The sequence below is a fragment of the Thamnophis elegans genome, chromosome 3, assembly GCF_009769535.1.
Source record: "Thamnophis elegans isolate rThaEle1 chromosome 3, rThaEle1.pri, whole genome shotgun sequence".
In the NCBI taxonomy this organism is placed as follows: Eukaryota; Metazoa; Chordata; class Lepidosauria; order Squamata; family Colubridae; genus Thamnophis; species Thamnophis elegans.
The window spans coordinates 15,985,874-16,003,888 of record NC_045543.1 but is presented as its reverse complement, the minus strand read 5'-3'; the positions used below and the strand labels follow the sequence as shown (position 1 = coordinate 16,003,888).

The following is an 18,015-nucleotide window of genomic DNA, read 5'->3' as shown; positions in this document are numbered from 1 at the left end:
ATACACATTTAGTTAAAAATAATCAGATGCAACTATTAACTTCAAATGTTTTGTCCTACCAGCACATTAGAATTACAATGTGTTGAAAACTTTGGAAAACTTCTGTGTGCTATATCCAAGTTTTGGGGGTGCAGACTTTAGAGACATCATTTTTGTGGTTTCTGAAGCTACCCACCCCCTCCCCTCAAAAAACTATTATGATGTATTGTTCCCATAATTTCCTCTGGATATTCCAAGATGAAATGTGAATGTTGTGGTGCAATGGTGGAATTCAGAAAAAATTATTACCGGTTCTGTGGGCGTGGCTTAGTGGGTGTGGCTTGGCTTGGTGGGCGTGGCAAGGGGAAGGATACTATAAAACAGTGTTTCTCAATCTTGGCAAGCCAGCATTCACTAGCTGGGGAATTCTGGGAGTTGAAGTCCAGACATCTTCAAGTTGCCAAGGTTGAGAAACACTGCTATAAAATCTCCATTCCCTCCCCACTCCAGGGGAAGGTTACTGCAAAATCTCCATTTCCTCCTGATCAGCTGGGACTCGGAAGGCAGAGAATAGATGGAGGCAGGGCCAGTCAGTATTTACCGGTTCTCCAAACTACTCAAAATTTCCACTACTGGTTCTCCAGAACTGGTCAGAACCTGCTGAATACCACCTCTGGCGTGGTGGCCAAGAGGCAGAGGTGAGTTCCTACCAGTTTGGACTGAACCACCAGTAATGTAAAATCGCGTGCGCCCCAAACTGCCAGTAATGCCGTCAGCAACCCATCCCTGTTTAGAGGTGGAGCTGTCGCCTCAAAATTAGGAGGCTGTGCGTTGGATCCTAGGTGGTGGCAAATATTTCTCTCTGTTTGCGCAAGTCATTGTCTGCTGTGAACTCCATGTAGGTGTCAAGAAGGGCATCCAGTCAGGAAACGCTTGACCTCTGTTCAGTCACCCTGACTCCACCCCAATGCAAGGCATTACAGGTTCATTGAAAGAAAGAAAAAATCCAAGATCAAACATGCTACTTAGATATGTACAGCATTGCCTCAGTGGCTTTGGAAAAGTAGACCAGTAGATGGATTAATTTTAAGTTTAGAGTGTAGGATTTGTAAGTCTTCCTATGAACAGAATTGAACCTGCAAAAAAAAAAAAGATTAAGTTCAGCCTCAGTTTAGACATATTGCCTACAGCAATGGTCCCCAACCATTCTGGCTCTGCGGACTGGCAGCGACAGTGGTAGCAGGAGAGGAGAGGAGATGGTTTTGCACACATGCACGCCACTTGTGCAAATAGAACTTCACTGCTGTTTTCCAATGAGTCGCAGACCAGTACTGGGCTGTGGACTGGGGGTTGGGTGACCCCTGGCTTATAGCAAAGTAAGAACGTCAATGGATTCTTTTCTTTTATAATCTTCGCTAACTGGCTGACTTGGTTAGGTAATATAGCCCCAATATCTGGGGAAGACAGCAAGTTGAGAAAGGCGCTTTGATTAAACAGAATGATTTTATGTAAACAATTAGGGCAGCGGTTCTCAATCTTAGCAACTGCCTGGAGAATTCCAGGAGTTGAAGTCCATGCATCTTAAAAGTTGCCGTGGTTGAAAAACAGGAAATTAGCGAGCCACATTCACCACAGTTGGAAGTTAGTAATAGTGGATGTTGAAAAATAAGATGTTTACAACTTTAATAAGAGAATGCTATTAGTATTTTTTATAACATAGCTAATAGAAAGAAACCACCGAGTCAGGTGGGAAAGAAGAAAGAAAGAGAGAGTGAGAGAGAGAGAGAGAGAGAGAGGTAGGTAGGTAGGTAGGTAGGGAGAGAGAGAGAGAGAGAGAGAGAGAGAGAGTGAGCGAGCGAGCGCCAAGTGCCAGGGAGAAGGAGCGACCACCAGTTGCCCTGCACAGCAACCGCCATATCCCCTCCCTCTCGGCACTACCTGCCCCACACAGCGCGATTTCTGCCCACCAGGTCCATGGAAGGCAGAGGCCCAACCCTCCGCACGTGAATTGACTGCCAGGATGCATGGCTAATTGTCCCCGTGACCCGTCAAAAGCGTGGAGGACAAAATCGCGCTCAACGAAACCGCGCATGTGAGGTCATCACAGCGCGACAAAAAAAATTAAAAATTGAAATAAAATTAAAATTAAAGCAAGCCGATTCACATAAAGGTAAGGGTTAGGTTTAGGGTTAGGGTTAGGGTTAGGTTAAGGGTTAGGGTTAGGTTTAGAGCGTTAGCGTTAGGTTTAGCGTTAGGTTAAGGGTTAGCGTTAGGTTTAGCGTTACCTTAACGGTTAGGTTTAGGGTTAGATTTAGGGTTAGGTTAAGGGTTAGGTTTAGGGTTAGGTTTAGGGTTAGGTTTGGGGGGGGTTAGGGTAAGGTTTTAGCTTTATTTTTACGTTTTTTGATCACACCGCGATGTTTTCGTCGCACTGTGATGACGTCAAATGCGCGCTTTCGTCGAGCGCGATTTTGTCCTCCGCGATTTTGTGGTGGAACCAATTGTCCCACATGGTGAATCAGCCATGGCAATTTGTCTCATGGCGAATCACATAGGGTGAGGTGGTAGGGGAGGAACAGAGGGGGAGGAGTGGCAGGGGAGGGACGCCCATGGTGGATTGACTAGGATGGGTGAGGCCAATTATCTCTTTCCGCCCCACACATTCCTGCTTAAATGTAAGTCTTAAGCTGTGCAAAGTTGAAAGTTTTAACAACTGCATAGTTACAAAGAGTGGTATAAATCAACAGTATATTTCTTTCTTGCAGATTGCTTCCCTCTGCTTGTGGCCAATGGAGTAAATGGGAGTCATGTTGCAAAGAAAGTTCTGGTATTTTAAACACAAGTGTTAGAATGGAACAGTCAGAATTCACAATTACTAAAAGAAAAAAGAGATCATAAAAATACCCTGAGGGGGAGAAAAAATGCAATGTGAAGGAAGAAATGTCCGAAAAATATGTGCCGTATAAGTGAGCCAGATATCATAATAACAAAGACAAACTCTGATTTGTTTGGCTTTAGTCAAACAAATTAGTAGTGGTACTTTCAACACTTTGGTGCAGTGAAAGAAAAGAAAAAAAATGTGAAAGGAGAAAGGCAAGAGCTCTGAGGTCAGACTGAGCTAGTTGATCCCAGAGCCTCTAAAAAGCCTCTAAAAACCGCCCTCTACAGGAGGCGAGAGAACCACATGCCTCCTTTGCATAAGGAATTTTTCACCTTTTAACCCTTGCTTAACTCTGCTCAAGTGAGCATAACGATAGTCTAAAGGAGGCACATGGTTTTCTCACCTCCCCCTGCAGTTAAGCACTAAGCAGAGTCATCTACTGTCTCTGGCAGCAGCTACCTCTGCCTTTTTCCTTTTAAATTTGTTTTTATTTTTCATGATGACAGAGGTGAGGCCCTGCCTCCCCTGCCTCCCCTGACTGCACGTCCTTGTGGTGCACCCATTTGATGGTTGTATTGATTGGTGGTGACTCTTGGTGTTGATGCTCAGCTGCTATTTTATTTATAATTTTGCTGACTGTTTTTATTTTGTTTTTAATTGTTAGTTGCCCAGAGCCAAATATTTAAGATGAGCAAATACATTTAACAATTACATTTAAAAAATAGAGAACTTTGCTTAATGAAATGTTAAACTACTGACATATAAAAAAATCAGCAATATTTTGCTATCATAATAATGTTTTCTTAGGGCTAAAATAATCCATGTTTACCTGTTCTGGCTTGCCTGAGAATGAAATTAAAAGGTCTGTCAGCTTTGAAGACAGGCGCTCTGGATCTTTTTAACAACACCATAGCTGCGATATAAAACAATTGGTGAATATCGCTGAATTTATTTACATTTGTTCAATTTCAAATATCCAACAGAAAGTAAAACTAAATACAGGTAGTCCTCAACTCACGACCACAATTGAGCCCAAAATTTATGTTGCTAAGTGAGATATTTGTTAAGTGAGTTTTACTCCATTTTACGACCTTTCTTGCCACAAGGTTGCAAAAGATGATCACATCGGTGGTGGGATTCAAATTTTTTTACTACCGGTTGTGAGGGTGTGGCTTGGAGGGCGTGGCATGGTGGGCGTGGCAGGGGAAGGATACTGTAAAATCTACACTCCCTCCCCATTCCAGGGGAAGGTTACTGAAAAATCCCCATTCCCTCCCCATCAGCTGGGACTCGGGGAGACAGAGAATAGATGGGGACGGGGCCAGTCAGAGGTGGGATTTACTGGTTCTCCGAACTACTCAAAATTTCCATTACTGGTTCTCCAGAACTGGTCAGAACCTGCTGAATACCGATCCCAAGACACTGCAACCATCATAAATATGAACCAGTTGCCAAGCATCTGAATTTTTATCATGTGACCATGGGGATGCTACAACAGTCGTAAGTGTGAAAAACAGTCATAAGTCACTTTTTTCAGTGCCATTGTAACAATGAACAGTCACTAAACTATTGTAAGTCAAGGACTCCCTGTACTAGGGAATTAGAATAGCTAAGTCCTAATGACAGTAAGAAGTTGGATCAGTAACAGAATTTTGCAATCCAAGACATTCTTCTTTGTCTTTCCAGGCCAGCCTTACATCACCTTGTCTCCGATTCCATCCATCACGTCTTACAGCATATGCTAAATCATTGTTGGATTAGTTTGAGGGATTTCCACCACCACCACCGATTTTGTCTTATCTGTCTTCCCACAAACTCTGTTTTCCCAAATCCTTCTGATGGGGTAATTACGTTTGGTCTAGAGTCTAGACATTTCCGCCCTATAAATAAATGCCTGGGCAATGCTGGGTTATCAGCTAGTAGTATATATAATGAGGACAGAATAAGCCTTACTGTAAACTGCCAATCTATGTGATTGGGATTCACTGCAGCCCATTTCTGAACAACTTGAAATTATTAGGTGCCGCCTCTAGCATGGTTTTCTCCCTCTCGCCTCCCTCCAGAGTACAACTTTGTGAAATCTGCAAGTTTGACCCTGCTGACTGGGAATTCTTTTTTCTTGTTATTCTTGGGATTGTTACAATTATGTGCATATTGTTTCTCGCTGTAGAAATTCTGAGGTGTACATCATAGCAATTATTCAAACAGCAGTATAAAATTTAAGCAGATAAAAGAAGAAATGTTAACATCTAGGGAAAGTCAATATGAAAAATATGGTTTTTTAAGAGGTGTCAAACTTGTCAATGATAAACCTTGATGCAGCACAGCTGAATTTTCTAGATATGAAATTTTGCTTCCTCTTTGCTGCCAAGCAGCAAATTGCAAGTCATGATATGACATGGAAAACAAGATCTGTTCCCAATGTCACAGGTGCATGGTTGATAATAACATTCCACCACAAAACTGCGTTCGACTAAACCGTGCTCGACGAAACCGCGTAGCTGACGTTATCAACAGCGCGACAACAGTGCGGAGACAGAAGCACGCTGTAAACGCTAAACCTAAAATTAACCCCTATACCTAAACCTAACCCCCCTAAACCTAACCCTAAACCTAACCCTTAACCTAACCCTAAACCTAACCCTAAACCTAACCCTTAACCTAACCCTAAACCTAATCCTAACCCTTAACCTAACCCTAACCCTAACCCTAACCCTAACCCTTAACCTAACCCTAACCCTAACCCTAACCCTTAACCTAACCCTAAACCTAATCCTAACCCTTAACCTAACCCTAACCCTAACCCTAACCCTAACCCTTAACCTAACCCTAAACCTAACCCTAACCCTAACCCTTAACCTAACCCTAAAGCTAACCCTAAAGCTAACCCTAAAGCTAACCCTTACCTTAAGTTGAATCGGCTTGCTTTCAAAGCGCTATTTAAAGCGCCCTTCTTTCTCCGTGCTCGCTGTTGTCGCCCTGTTGATGACGTCAGCGACGCAGTTTAATCGGGCGCGGCTTAGTCGAGCGCGGTTTTGTCATGCCATGGGGTTAAGCTGTTTTAAAACTTCCTGTGGGCAAATGGATTACCCCCCCCAAGGAGCTTTATTTGTTGGATTATAAAATAATAATTTGTATTACAAGTGTTGTTTCATTAATAAACCATTTGCTTGTTTTCCAGATTCATGCATTACTGTATATACTCAAGTATAAGCCTAGTTTTTCAGCCCACTTTTTGGGCTGAAAAAAGCCGCCTCGGCTTATACTCGAGTCAGTGAAAAATTTGCCCGAAATGGAGGAGAAAAAGGGGCGGGGCCATGCCGCTGGGTGACACTCGTGAATGGCCCAGTGCCCCTGTGAGTTTCCCCTCCCTCTGTGTCAGTTTGCCGCGCAGCGCGCACCACCCCATCCCCCCTCCTCACGTTCTAATGTAATGCAGGGCTGTCTTACGATTCCCCTTCCTCCCCCTCCTGCCGCTCTGCAACGATGTCCCACCTCCTCCTTGTTATGGCAAGCAGCCACATAGCGATGTCCCACCTCCTCTGGTACAGTGATCCAATGATAGGAATCACTGTGCCGTGTGTCATAGGAGGTGGGACATCGCTCCCGCGGCTGCACGGGACATCATCATCACAGCGGGACATCAGCATCATGAGGTGAGTGAAGTATTTCATTGAATACACCGCTAGTTTACTGTTTTTCTTTGAAATAAATATTCAAAAACATTATTGGTATCTATTTTTATTTTTGAAATTTACCGGTAGCTGCTGCATTTCCCACCCTAGGCTTATACTCGAGTCAATAACTTTTCCAGTTTTTTGTGGTAAAATTAGGTGCCTCGGCTTATATTTGGGTCGGCCTATACTCGAGTATATACGGTAATTCTCCCTGGTTTACCTGTAATGCCCGAGGCTTTTGTGCCATCTTCTGTCACTTCAATCTTTGCTTTGTGGACAACCTCCGAGATATAAAGACCTCCTTGTTCTAACAAACAAAATCAGTTATTATTTGCCAGCGCAAAGCCAAAACAACTTTTTAAAAGAAGAAACTGCTCAGGAAAGATTTCTGTCACAGAGGTACTAGAAGACAACTTATCAGGAGGGGGAAAGCAGGAAAGCAAAAAAGAAAGATCAACAAAACAATAGAGAAAACCAGAAAAGGATTAAAAGACTGAAATATGAGATAGACTATAGCAAATAAATATTACACAAAATGACATAAATGTAGTAAAAACTGTTACACATAGAAGGTTCACCAACAAATGCGCGCTGGACAAAAGCGCGCCGACGAAACCGCAGGAAAAAACCACGAGTTCAAAATCACACCAATGAATGAGCGCAGAAGCGCGCCGACAACAGCGCGCCAACAGAAGCGCGCTCTAAACCTAACCCTAAAGGTAACCCTAAAGGTAACCCTAAACCTAAACTTAACCCTGAACCTAACCCTTACCCTAACCCTTACCTTAACCGTAATCGCGCTTCTGTCACCGCTCTTTTGTCGGCGCGCCTTTGTGGGCGTGCTGTTGATGTCGCGGTTTTATTGCCGCGGTTTTGTCACCGTGCTGTTGTCGGGCACGCATTTGTCGGGTCACACACATAGAATATATAGAATATTACATGTAGAATGAAAAAAAATGTAGGAAATAATGTAAATGCACAAATATATAAAGTCATAGTTTAAAAAGATTTAATACATTATATACTTTACAAAATGACATAAATGTAGTAAAAACTGCTATACATAGAAAATATAGAATATTATATATAGAATGAAAAAAATGTATGAAATAATGTAAATGCACAAATATATGAAGTCATAGTTAAAAAAAGATTTATTGGTATAGATAAAACAGACACAACAAATAGGTAAAAAATGTAATGCGTTGCAAAGATGTGAAGTTTGTACAAATAAAATAAAATTTATTAAAAAATTTTTTTTAAAGAAGACAACTATCAGAGCACTCAGTCAAAATGTACAAAGGCAGGTGGGTATTGTTTGATAGTTTGACAAAATGAAATAAAAGCCTGTGGAAAAGAGAGTGTTTCTGGATAATTTAATTTCTGGAAAGAAATTATAACGTTAATGCCATCTATAAATTTAGTAAGTATCCTCAGTGAAGTGGAGCCCATCCATTAATGAATACATGAATTGCAAGGAGAACTGAGTCACTCCTAACTCTTCCAACATCAAATATGACTGAAGAAGTCCTCCAATATAAAACTGTCCTTACTAAAAAGACCATCCTTACCCTTACTTTATGCTTACCAAAAAAAAAACACCAATTCTTATCCAAAATAACTTTATCAATTTTACTTATTCTTTCTCCTGATATTAAAGATCTACATAGGGCTTTTCAATGGAAGGTTTTTCATTTTTACACCAATATTGTGGCTTTTGAATGAACTGCGTGGTGGCCTAGAGGTGAAGACACTTGCCTCACACTTAGGAGACTGAGAGTTCAAACCTAGGCAGTGACAAATGTTTCTCTATTGGGGCACAAAGAGAACGTATATGCTGTGAACTCTGTGTAGGCATCAGGAAGGGCATCCAGCCTGTAAATGCATTCCATTCAGTCACCCCAACTGCACCCTGATAAAAACAGATTATAGGGTTGTATACAAGTAAAGACACACAAAAAATGTACTTTTGAATGCACTTCTAGGATAAGGAGTCCTCCGGGATTGGGCGGCCTATAAATCGATTTAATAAATAAATAAATAAGTCAGCCATGATAAATGAAGTGATTTGTAAACTTCATGGCAAAACATTTTAGGTGACAGAGTCCCGAATTAAGCATTGTGTGAAATAGACAGAGTACAAGGTACATTCTTGCTCCAGAAATAATCCAATCCACCCATGATTAGAAAAATGGTTTTATAGACCCAAAACTCCTATTAGAAGATATTTTGTGATGAATCATTGCAGTGGTGGGTTCCGGATCCCATTCCAACCGGTACGGTTGGAACGGGCTGAGCATCGTCCACATGGATGCACGCAGCGTGCGCGTGCGTCTTACCACTTCCACAAGCCTCAGCAACACTCCAGCTGCTCAGCAGACCATTGCGCAGGCGCTGTATGTGCTGTGCGTGGAAGCGCTGAAGACTTAAAAGACCAGTAAGGCGCTCAGAAGGGTGAGTGGGCTCTCCGGAGCACCATACCGGAACGGTATCCGGTGCTCCGGGCAGGTTCCAGTACACCCGTACCGGGGTCTACCGCCTGCAACCCACCACTGAATCATTGCCACAGAGCAGAATCTATAATTTGAGTCCTTAGTTTAACATTGTGCATATAACTCCTAAGATCTTCCAAAAGTTTCCAATGAATTGTAATTTTCAACAGAAGAGGGAAAACTTTAAGTGTAAAAGAGATTATTGTATTATTTTATTTTATCTTTCATTAAAATTATATCCTTTTTCCTTTCTTTATTGTGATCCTGCCTATTTTTTACACTGTGGCTCCTAAGCCTTCAAAGTTGCATATGGCATTTGACCTGAAAAAGTTGTATAGGCCAGCTTACCTGAAATACCCTTAAAATTGGCTTCTGTTTGCTCAAACATGTCTGTAATTCCTAATGTAGGCAAAATCCTCTTTAAATCCAAGTGGTTTTGAATTTTGAACCTGGAAAGGTGATAGATGAACACTATAAATATATTATGTCATTTTCAGTGCAATTCCTCTATGGACTAGGTGACATATGGCCTCTCCAGGGCTTAGTGAAAATCACCTTCCAGCAAACCTACTTAGATCTACTTAGCATGTCTAAGAATGAGATATGATGGAGATTGCGATGGAGCAACGTTTCAAAAGCACGTGGTCCATGCTGAATTTTGCATATTTACAAGAACAGGTTGTGCATTCTCATTCTGTTTCTAGGGCTTAAAGCATGCCTTTGCTTTTGTACTCATTTCTTATCCCTGGATTTCTACACTTAAGGTTTTAGGCAGCACAGATCCAGATGATATGGCTGTGTCCTCTCCTCTTTCCAACCATATTTCATATCCATAGCCATGGCATTTTGTCTAAAGTCATGTTTGTGCCTGTTACCAGGGGCGGGGTTCAGCCGGTTTGGACCGGTTCAGGCAAACCAGATGTTAATTTTAATCTGGTTCTCTGAACTGGTAGTTACAAGAAATGGTTGACCACACCCACGCTGCCCCATCCCTCCAAGGAGTCTCCATACGGCCCATTCATCATGCCAGGTAAGTGCAGGGCACTCGTGGAGGCTCTGGGAGAGCGAAAAATGGCCCTACTGGAAATCCAAAAACAGGCCTGTTTCCAGCCTCTGGAGGACCCCCAGAACACCTCTGGAGATCGCGGGAGACCGTTTTCACCCTCCTGGAGGCTCCAGGAACACCTCCACAGCCTATGGAGGGTAAAAAAGCCCACGCCCAGTTGTTATGGTACAGGAAGCTGACTAGGCCACGCCCCATGGCCACACTCACCCAGCAACCGGGCAGGGAACTGCTAAAAATTTTCAATCCCACCCCTGCCTGTAATACACACAGCAAACACGAGCGGAGATCCAAATGTTGAAGCAACTGGATGTGCATTGATTGTTTACCTAGGGAGAAAGATATCCATTGCTGTTCTTCTCAAGGTGCTGGACCACAGAGAGAAGGTTTGAGCCGAGAGGTAAGTCTCAATTCTGGCTAGAGAGGTTCTCCTATTGGATGGAAGCACCACAAACATGCTAACCTTCTCCTCCAGATAAGGTATTTCAACCACACTGATCTGATCCAGGGAGCCCACTAGGAATTCACCTGCAGGTCAAAAAAAAACCAGTGGTGTACTATTAACAAACGTACCAAGATTTTCAGTAATTTCAGAAAGTCCTTCTGAGGAGGGATATTTCAGCTGCAGAACACTATTCAACAAGGGTTTATGAGCTATACGAGTTTAGTTCTGAACATTCTCAAAAGCCATTTTTATTCAGATTTTTAAATTAACAATTACATCAAGGTAACTAAACAGACTGAAAGCCTCCCCCCCAAAAAATATTTCTTGTCACAGACCATTATTTGCATATTTATTGGATTTTAAAATAATGCTTCATATGTTGGTAGTGTCACGTTCCGGCATTCACGTTGCATGCAAACAGAGATTCAGTTTGTTTGGTGAAAAACTTTTATCTCTATCTAAGAAACTACGTGATAACCAGCACTAAATGACAATGATACAAAGGTAATCAAATCCAAGTCAGTTCTAACCAAGTTAACACCACCCCCCATATATACAAAGGCAGCAGTAAAAATAATGGCTTTCTGTCGTGATGGTCTCTTGTGATGAGCCGATAGACAGAGAAAGGAAGCAGTATGCTTCCTCCCATATTTGGGCATACCAGGGGTTGTGACACAATACATGCCTATTTCCCTGGCCTAGCTGATAAAGGAAGAGAGCCTGTGGCTTAGTGGCTAATATAACTGCCTGATATGTAATATAGCCCAGGTTCGATTCCCAGTAAGGGTATGGCTAGCTGATGAGAGCTAAATAGCTTGAAATAGATCTATACTAGTCTCCCTTTATTTATTTATCAGCGCAAATGCAACATATATGTGTGTGTGTGTGTGTGTGTGTGTGTGTGTGTGTGTTGCATTTGTGCAATATACCATACCATATATATATATATACCATTACCCCACCCAGCTCCACCCACAACTCCACCCAGATGACACCCACCCACCGTCACCAATCACCATGACCCACACCCTCAGCCACACCCCCACTCAGTGTCATCTTTCCTGGTTAGCCGCATCCCAGCAAAAGAGTTACATCAGAATAGGCGGTTGCACCCGAGTAGAAGAGCCACATGCAGCTATAGGCTCAATCAACATCAGAGAGGCAACATCAATGTGGCAGCGTTAGTGGCGTGTAAGTATGGCCGAGCGGGCATGGTGATGGACAGGTTCCCCCTGAATGGCAGCCTGGGGGCTGACAGGTAGTATTTAGAAATAATCTGAAAAATTATTTCACATTTTGTACATCTGGACATATGCCAAACAGAAATGAACTGGGTGATATTCTTAAAAAGCATCAACTGCATTTAATCAGATGGCACATTTTATACTAGCAGTGAAATGTAGCAAAATATGGGCAAAAATCCCCATTAGAGTCCTATACGTTTAGTAGAAATATTTCCCTATTGCAAATATGGAAACTGAACTGAAAGAGAGGGATGTATCAAAGGTGGCCAACTGAATTCATAGTAGAAATGAAGCTGGAATCAACAACTTTCTACTTTGCAGCACAATTTCTTATATTACACTAATTTACGTTTAAGTAGTACCAGTCATAAATGTTGCATATATAGTATGAATGTATTAAGTAAGACCACCATTCAAAACCAAGTGTGAGCTAAGCAGGATTTGGGGTATGTTTCCACTAGTACAGAAAGTTTAGGGCCAGGATGAAAATCAGAACATATATCGAACTTATAATTTCCGCCATAAACTATTTGTTCTCGTGCATTGTTCTCCTGCAAGTCTGTGGAACATACCCTCTTGGAAACTATATTGGGTGCTCATTGTATCAGTATTTATATTAGTTTTTCTCAAACTCAGAAACTTTAAGCTGTGTGTGTGGACTTCCATCTTCCAGAGTTCCCCAGTCAACATGCTGAAATCCACTCATCTAAACGTTGTAGTAGTTGAGAAGCATTGGTTTTAGGTCATCTGTAAAAATATATCTGTTTCACCAAGATTTTAATAGTTAACTGGATTTATCACTTATTTAGTATGTTTGCATTGTGATTTAAAATGTCATTAGTCAACCTGAGTGCCTGGATGAGCAGAATGTGGGAAGCAATTATTTAGCTTTTAACTAAAAATACATTAAATGGCAACTGGCAAGAGAAAACTGGAAGCGACACAAAAAAGGGATGACAAGAAGGCTGTGGGCTGTATACTTCTCTGAAAAGGGAAAACACTGTGTTACTCTCCACTTTTTCTTACATGACATTTTAACAGTTTAGGACTGTTTGACTAGCTGCATTTGACACGTGATAGTTGCTATGCGCCCCTCCACAAGTGCAGAGAATTCAGACATTGGTGTGATTTCTTTTACTGCATATTCTCTGAAGCTTCTTGTTTACTTGTCTTTATGTTTGTTTGATTTATAACTTGCATTCTTTCAGGAGTTTGAGGCAGTGAACACAATCCTCCCTCTCCCATTATTCCCTGCAACAACAACCCTGTGAGGTTGGTTGGACTGAGAGAGAGAGAGTGTGTCTCAAAATTACCCAGTGAGCTTCTTTGGCTGCTGGTGGACTTGAACCTGATTCTTCCTGGGTCCTTAATACTATGTTGCTTCTCTTTTTCTTCTAGAATCTTTCTCTCTGTCACGAGGGAAACTTGTCTGTATAGAAAAAGCCCATTCCTGTTATTCTTACCATAATTGACTTCCGCTCTGAGATACATGGTAGGGACTTTCAAGGTGATGCCATCTGGACTGGTAAAGGACAAAGCTTGAGTGTGTGTGAAAGTGAATTTCCTTTGCCACGTGCTTCTGAAGTTCATGGTGCTTACCACCGCTATCTGGTTAAGGGGAGACTCAGTCATGTCCAAGGACAGGCAGTTTGCTTCTGTAATGGGAAGAGAACAAAAGAGTGAACTCTACTAACAGAGATGAATGTAGCACATTTACTATTTTCTGTTTGAAATGTTAACTTGGAAACAATAACAACTGTGTGTGCTTTTAGGACTTAACAAAGAAGAATTTAATGACAAATTAATGGCCTCTTAATTGCAATCGGGGGGGGGGGACCCTTACTATTCAGATGCACTAGACTGCTGGTACTGTAAGTGCAAACTGCCTTTGGAAAATCAAGCCCAGGGGTCAGCAACCTGCGGCTCTGGAGCCGCATGTGGCTCTTTCATCCCTCTGCTGCAGCTCCCTGTCACTGGTCGGCTCCACAATTGAAAGCCACAAGGGCTTTCAGTGAGGACAGGTAGAGGATAAAGGAAACCGTGCTAGGAGAAGACTCTATGATGGGGGAACCGGTCATCCCCAGAATTGAATGGGGGGCTTCCTGTTAGGACCCTTGTGGCTCTTCGAGTGTTTAAGGTTGCCGACCACGGATCTAGCTGAACCAAGCAAAGCCACGAACATGTCAGATAGCAGAAAAAGAACCTAATCTTTATCTTGATGTTTCTGGAAAGTTTCTGTCAAACCCCTGATTCTTCTATATTCAATTCTCCAAACAGAAGGTTAGGCAAACAATTAGGTGTATATAGGATGCTCCATCTCATAATTTTCTCCAGGTGTTTTAGCTGAAAATAGCAGGGGCCAAATTTGGAGCGCTGTGTATATACTCCATCACTGATTTAGTTTTTGGAAGCAATCTGTCTCATCAGGTCCAGGACATAAGTGATATTGGCCCTGGGGAAATGTACAACAAATAAGGGACAATTTTCTTGTTGTTCTTCGAATATAAATGCAGAACTATACTGGAAATTAGGGCTAATCAGTGTCATTTGAGTTTATTGGTCTTGTATGCCACCCACTCCCGAAGGACTCCTACACATTTGTATTCTTGTATGCCTGGGTGAGGCTGAAACAACTCTATGATAATCTACCTTCTGTGCCATGTACTTTAAGCTGTACTGTTTGCATCGAAACCTCATTTGGATGTCAAACACTGCCTTGCCTATGAACTTTGGTTACCAGCAGAATTATATGAACCCAGGCAGAAGATTACATCTTTGCTTGCAAGATTTATGGCTCTCAAATTTTCAGTTTCTTGGTTCAGCTGGAGACAGCCAGGGCATACCAATAAAATATTTCAACACCTTTCTGTCCTAAGGTTCGTAATCGTGCCAGTCTTTGCTAACCTCAGCAGGTTGCAGCCCAAAGAGGCCATGGGAGAAAGTGGGCGAGCAAACTCAAATGCTGCTTGCCTACACATTTGCTACACTGTGCTTGAGGGTCTCAAAAAAGCTGGTGCAAACTATGGGCATTGCAAAGGGGCAAAAAAAGAACAACGGGGTTCTCAAATGCTTACCTCCTGTATTCTGGGTAATCCATTCCCTAATTTGTGCTTCGGTCCTGTTAGGATCGCTGAAGTTGGTTTGCTGCACTGTGTTATTTCCCCACCATGCAGCCTGCTGAATGAATTGAGGTGAAAGCTGCATCCCAGCTTGAACAAAGAGAGTACATGCCAATTGCACTATAGTACTTTGGTTGGAATTAATTCCTCCTTTGTAGGCTGTGTGCAAGAAGTTCTGGATGTTCTCATCTAAGAACAAGAAATGTCCTCATATGATGATAGTCAAGGGGGAGAAATCATAACGATACAAAGTCACACCACTCAAATGTGAATTGCCCTCTCCATGATCTTTGGAAGGTCATACTGTAGGAGGGGATAATAGCAGCTTATACAGTTTTCCTCTTCTCCCTGTAGCTTCTGACATCCTTGCTTTTTTGCTCCAATCCTAGGATTGTAGCAATCCTACCAATGAAGGCATTGAACTGGAACCAAGAATAGATGCTAGAAACATTCGCTGCACAACTCTAGCCAAGTTCTATTTTGCTAGAATTTAGATGACTCTGTTAGAGAGCCAAAAAATACTGCTGGTCTTGTCTTCTGCCCCCAGTTCATTAACAATGACTACATTGGATATCTGCTCCTTCAACAATTTCCCTTGGGTTGCTCTCTCTAAAATGTGCTCCCAAAATTTGCCCCAGAACAAGTGGGGAAGAGGTGGGGAGCCTAAGTGAAGACGAAGAAGAGAGAATTGAATCTATCCCCCTACTATTCTTCATCCCCTTTGCACTTGGACACACCTTGATTGATCAGTTGTCAACCACTCCATCTCTGAACATTTGTCTCGGTCTTTGAAGCTTCTATGACTAAGAAGTTGTAAAGAATAAGGAGATGCAGCTTTTCTTGTTATTTTCTATATTTGCTTTGAGGAGAAATTGTTAAGTGGGGAATGCTTGTATCTGCTATGAGAAAACTAGCATTTATTGTAAGTCACATTGAATTGACTTTGTAACTAAATTCATATCGGAAATCATAAGCTTTTGGAAGCACTCTCAAAACTGCTAATTAACCATCAACCTTGTCATTTCTTTCCCCTTTAACAATAGATTGAGTTAAACCATTAGAACAACAGTTAAGATCTCGGTTTTTTTGTGGATTAAAGCAAACATTTGTCCTGTCTGCATTTCAAAAGGAGCGTGACCCGACAAAAGGGCGAACGACAAAACCGCACCCAACTAAACCGTGTCGCTGACATCATCAATGCGGCGACAACAGCCAGCGCAGAGAAAGAAGGGCGCTTTAAATAGCGCGGAGAAAGAAAGCCGATTTAACTTAAGGTAAGGGTTAGTTTTAGGATTAGGTTAAGGGTTAGGTTAAGGGTTAGGGTTAGGTTAAGGGTTAGGGTCAGGGGTGGGTTTCGACCGGTTCGCACCGGTCCCTGCGATCCGGTTGGTCGCCGAACCCGGAAGTAAGTAACTTCCAGGAACGGCGAAGCCCCCCCCCCGTGCCCGTGCGCGCCCGCACACCCGCGCCCGCTCCTTACCCGGTTTTTCCGAATTCTGCGCTTTCCACGCATGCGCAGAACGCATACAGCGCCTGCGCGATCCTCCAGGAGCAGCTGGAGCATTGCGCAGACGCTAGTACGCATGCGCGCGCCGCGTGCGTGCACGAGGACGCCGCGTGCATGCGCAAGGACGCCGCCGGCCTCGTTCCAACCGATCCAGTTGGAACGGGGCGAGAAACCCACCCCTGGTTAGGGTTAGGTTTAGGGTTAGGTTAAGGGTTAGGTTTAGGGTTAGGGTTAGGTTAAGGGTTAGGGTTAGGATTAGGTTTAGGATTAGGGGTTAAGTTTAGGTTTAGGGTTTACAGCGTGCTTCTTTCCACGCTGTTGTCGCCCTGTTGATGACATCAGCGACACGGTTTAGTTGGGCGCCGTTTTGTCGTTCGCCCTTTTGTCAGTGAACCCAAAAGGAGATGTATCTTTAAAACTACCCTGACATTCTATGTATTTCCCAACTTCCTTAGTTGTAAAGCAATTGCATTTAAAAGTACATTGATGCAAATGCCAAGTCTCTTTTTTTGTGTGTGATCCTATGTGATAATTCCATGTCCAGCTAGCTAGTGTTCTGGGCCCAAGAGACCAGTGACTCTCTGCAGTCTACTAGATTTAAACAATCCAAAATAGAGCTTATGTAAATATGAATGATATTAATGATACTGATATGGACTCGCTATAATGAGTGGAAATTTGTTTTTTGTTTTTTTAATGTTTAAATAAGTTCAATAAAAATTATTTTTTTAAAAAAACAACAACAATCCTCTCCAGTTGTTGGAAGTTCTTGGGTAAGATTCCCATCAAAACTTTAAAGGGCACGTTTCTACAGGGAAAAAAATCTTTTTCATGATTACAGAAGAATGAAAAAAAATCGTTAGCATGTGAAAAGCAGAATATTTAAAAAGTGACACTTTGGTACTTGCTGATTTTGAACAGACAAGATGTTACAAAAAAGATAAAGCCATAAAACTAACATAGTCATAGGTTCAAAGGGTACTCGGTTTTGCTTTAATATGATTTTGACAGTGGAGAAAAATGACAATTCTCGGATGGACACTATAATAACATGCAGTGTTCCTTAAATATGAATGTTTCAGAAGATTCCTTACCACGAAAGCTGTATCCCAAAGCATGTTCCAGTTGTTCAAAGGTTTTTTCACGAGCTCCAAATTGCAGAAGTCCCAAAGAAAAAGAAATGCTGGCTGGTGAGATGACAAGATTCGTTCTGTTATTACGTTCTGCTAGCTTTTGGTAAAGAGTGAGGGCAAACTCTGTTTCCAGCTTTTTCAGATCATTATAGCTCTCACAGCTTCCAATATTCAGAACACAAAATAACAGAAGAAAGGAGGTGATGGAAAGAGGCAGCATGAAGGCAGAAGACTGGACTACAAAGGTAGCCTTTCCTGCAACAAGCAAGAGGAATAGCCCATTTCAGAGATAATGACAACTGGACTATATTCTAATTTAATGTTTAGAATACTGGACTACATTCTATTATGTTGTTTTAAATTCATCATGTCCCTGTTGGGGAACTACCTGTATGAGAAATATGTTGCAGACCAGGTGGACACTCTCACCCAGTGGTGGGATTCAAATAATTCAACAACCGGTTCTCTGCCCTAA

At 42.2% G+C, this 18,015-nt stretch overlaps 1 protein-coding gene across 1 annotated transcript; it reads right to left on the bottom strand.

The window, feature by feature from the left end:
- Nucleotides 1-1,071: 1,071 nt before the first annotated feature.
- Nucleotides 1,072-17,760, bottom strand: SERPINE3 (serpin family E member 3). The gene is made up of 8 exons (XM_032212998.1): nt 17,502-17,760; nt 14,856-15,089; nt 13,245-13,436; nt 10,422-10,620; nt 9,378-9,478; nt 6,758-6,844; nt 3,690-3,773; nt 1,072-1,115 (listed from the first exon to the last, which is right to left on the bottom strand). The coding sequence occupies exons 1-8, from the start codon at nt 17,758-17,760 to the stop codon at nt 1,072-1,074; spliced, it is 1,200 nt and encodes a 399-aa protein (XP_032068889.1).
- Nucleotides 17,761-18,015: the final 255 nt, after the last annotated feature.

Excerpts from the sequence above, each read along its gene's own strand:
- SERPINE3 (XM_032212998.1), bottom strand. The coding sequence starts at position 17,760 with ATGCTGCCTCTTTCCATCACCTCCTTTCTTCTGTTATTTTGTGTTCTG. Across the intron at positions 15,090-17,501 it reads TTTGGGATACAGCTTTCGTG|ATGAGAACATCCAGAACTTC; the intron begins GTAAGGAATCTT and ends TCTTGTTCTTAG. Across the intron at positions 3,774-6,757 it reads AAAAGCCTCGGGCATTACAG|CTATGGTGTTGTTAAAAAGA; the intron begins GTAAACCAGGGA and ends TTTATATCGCAG.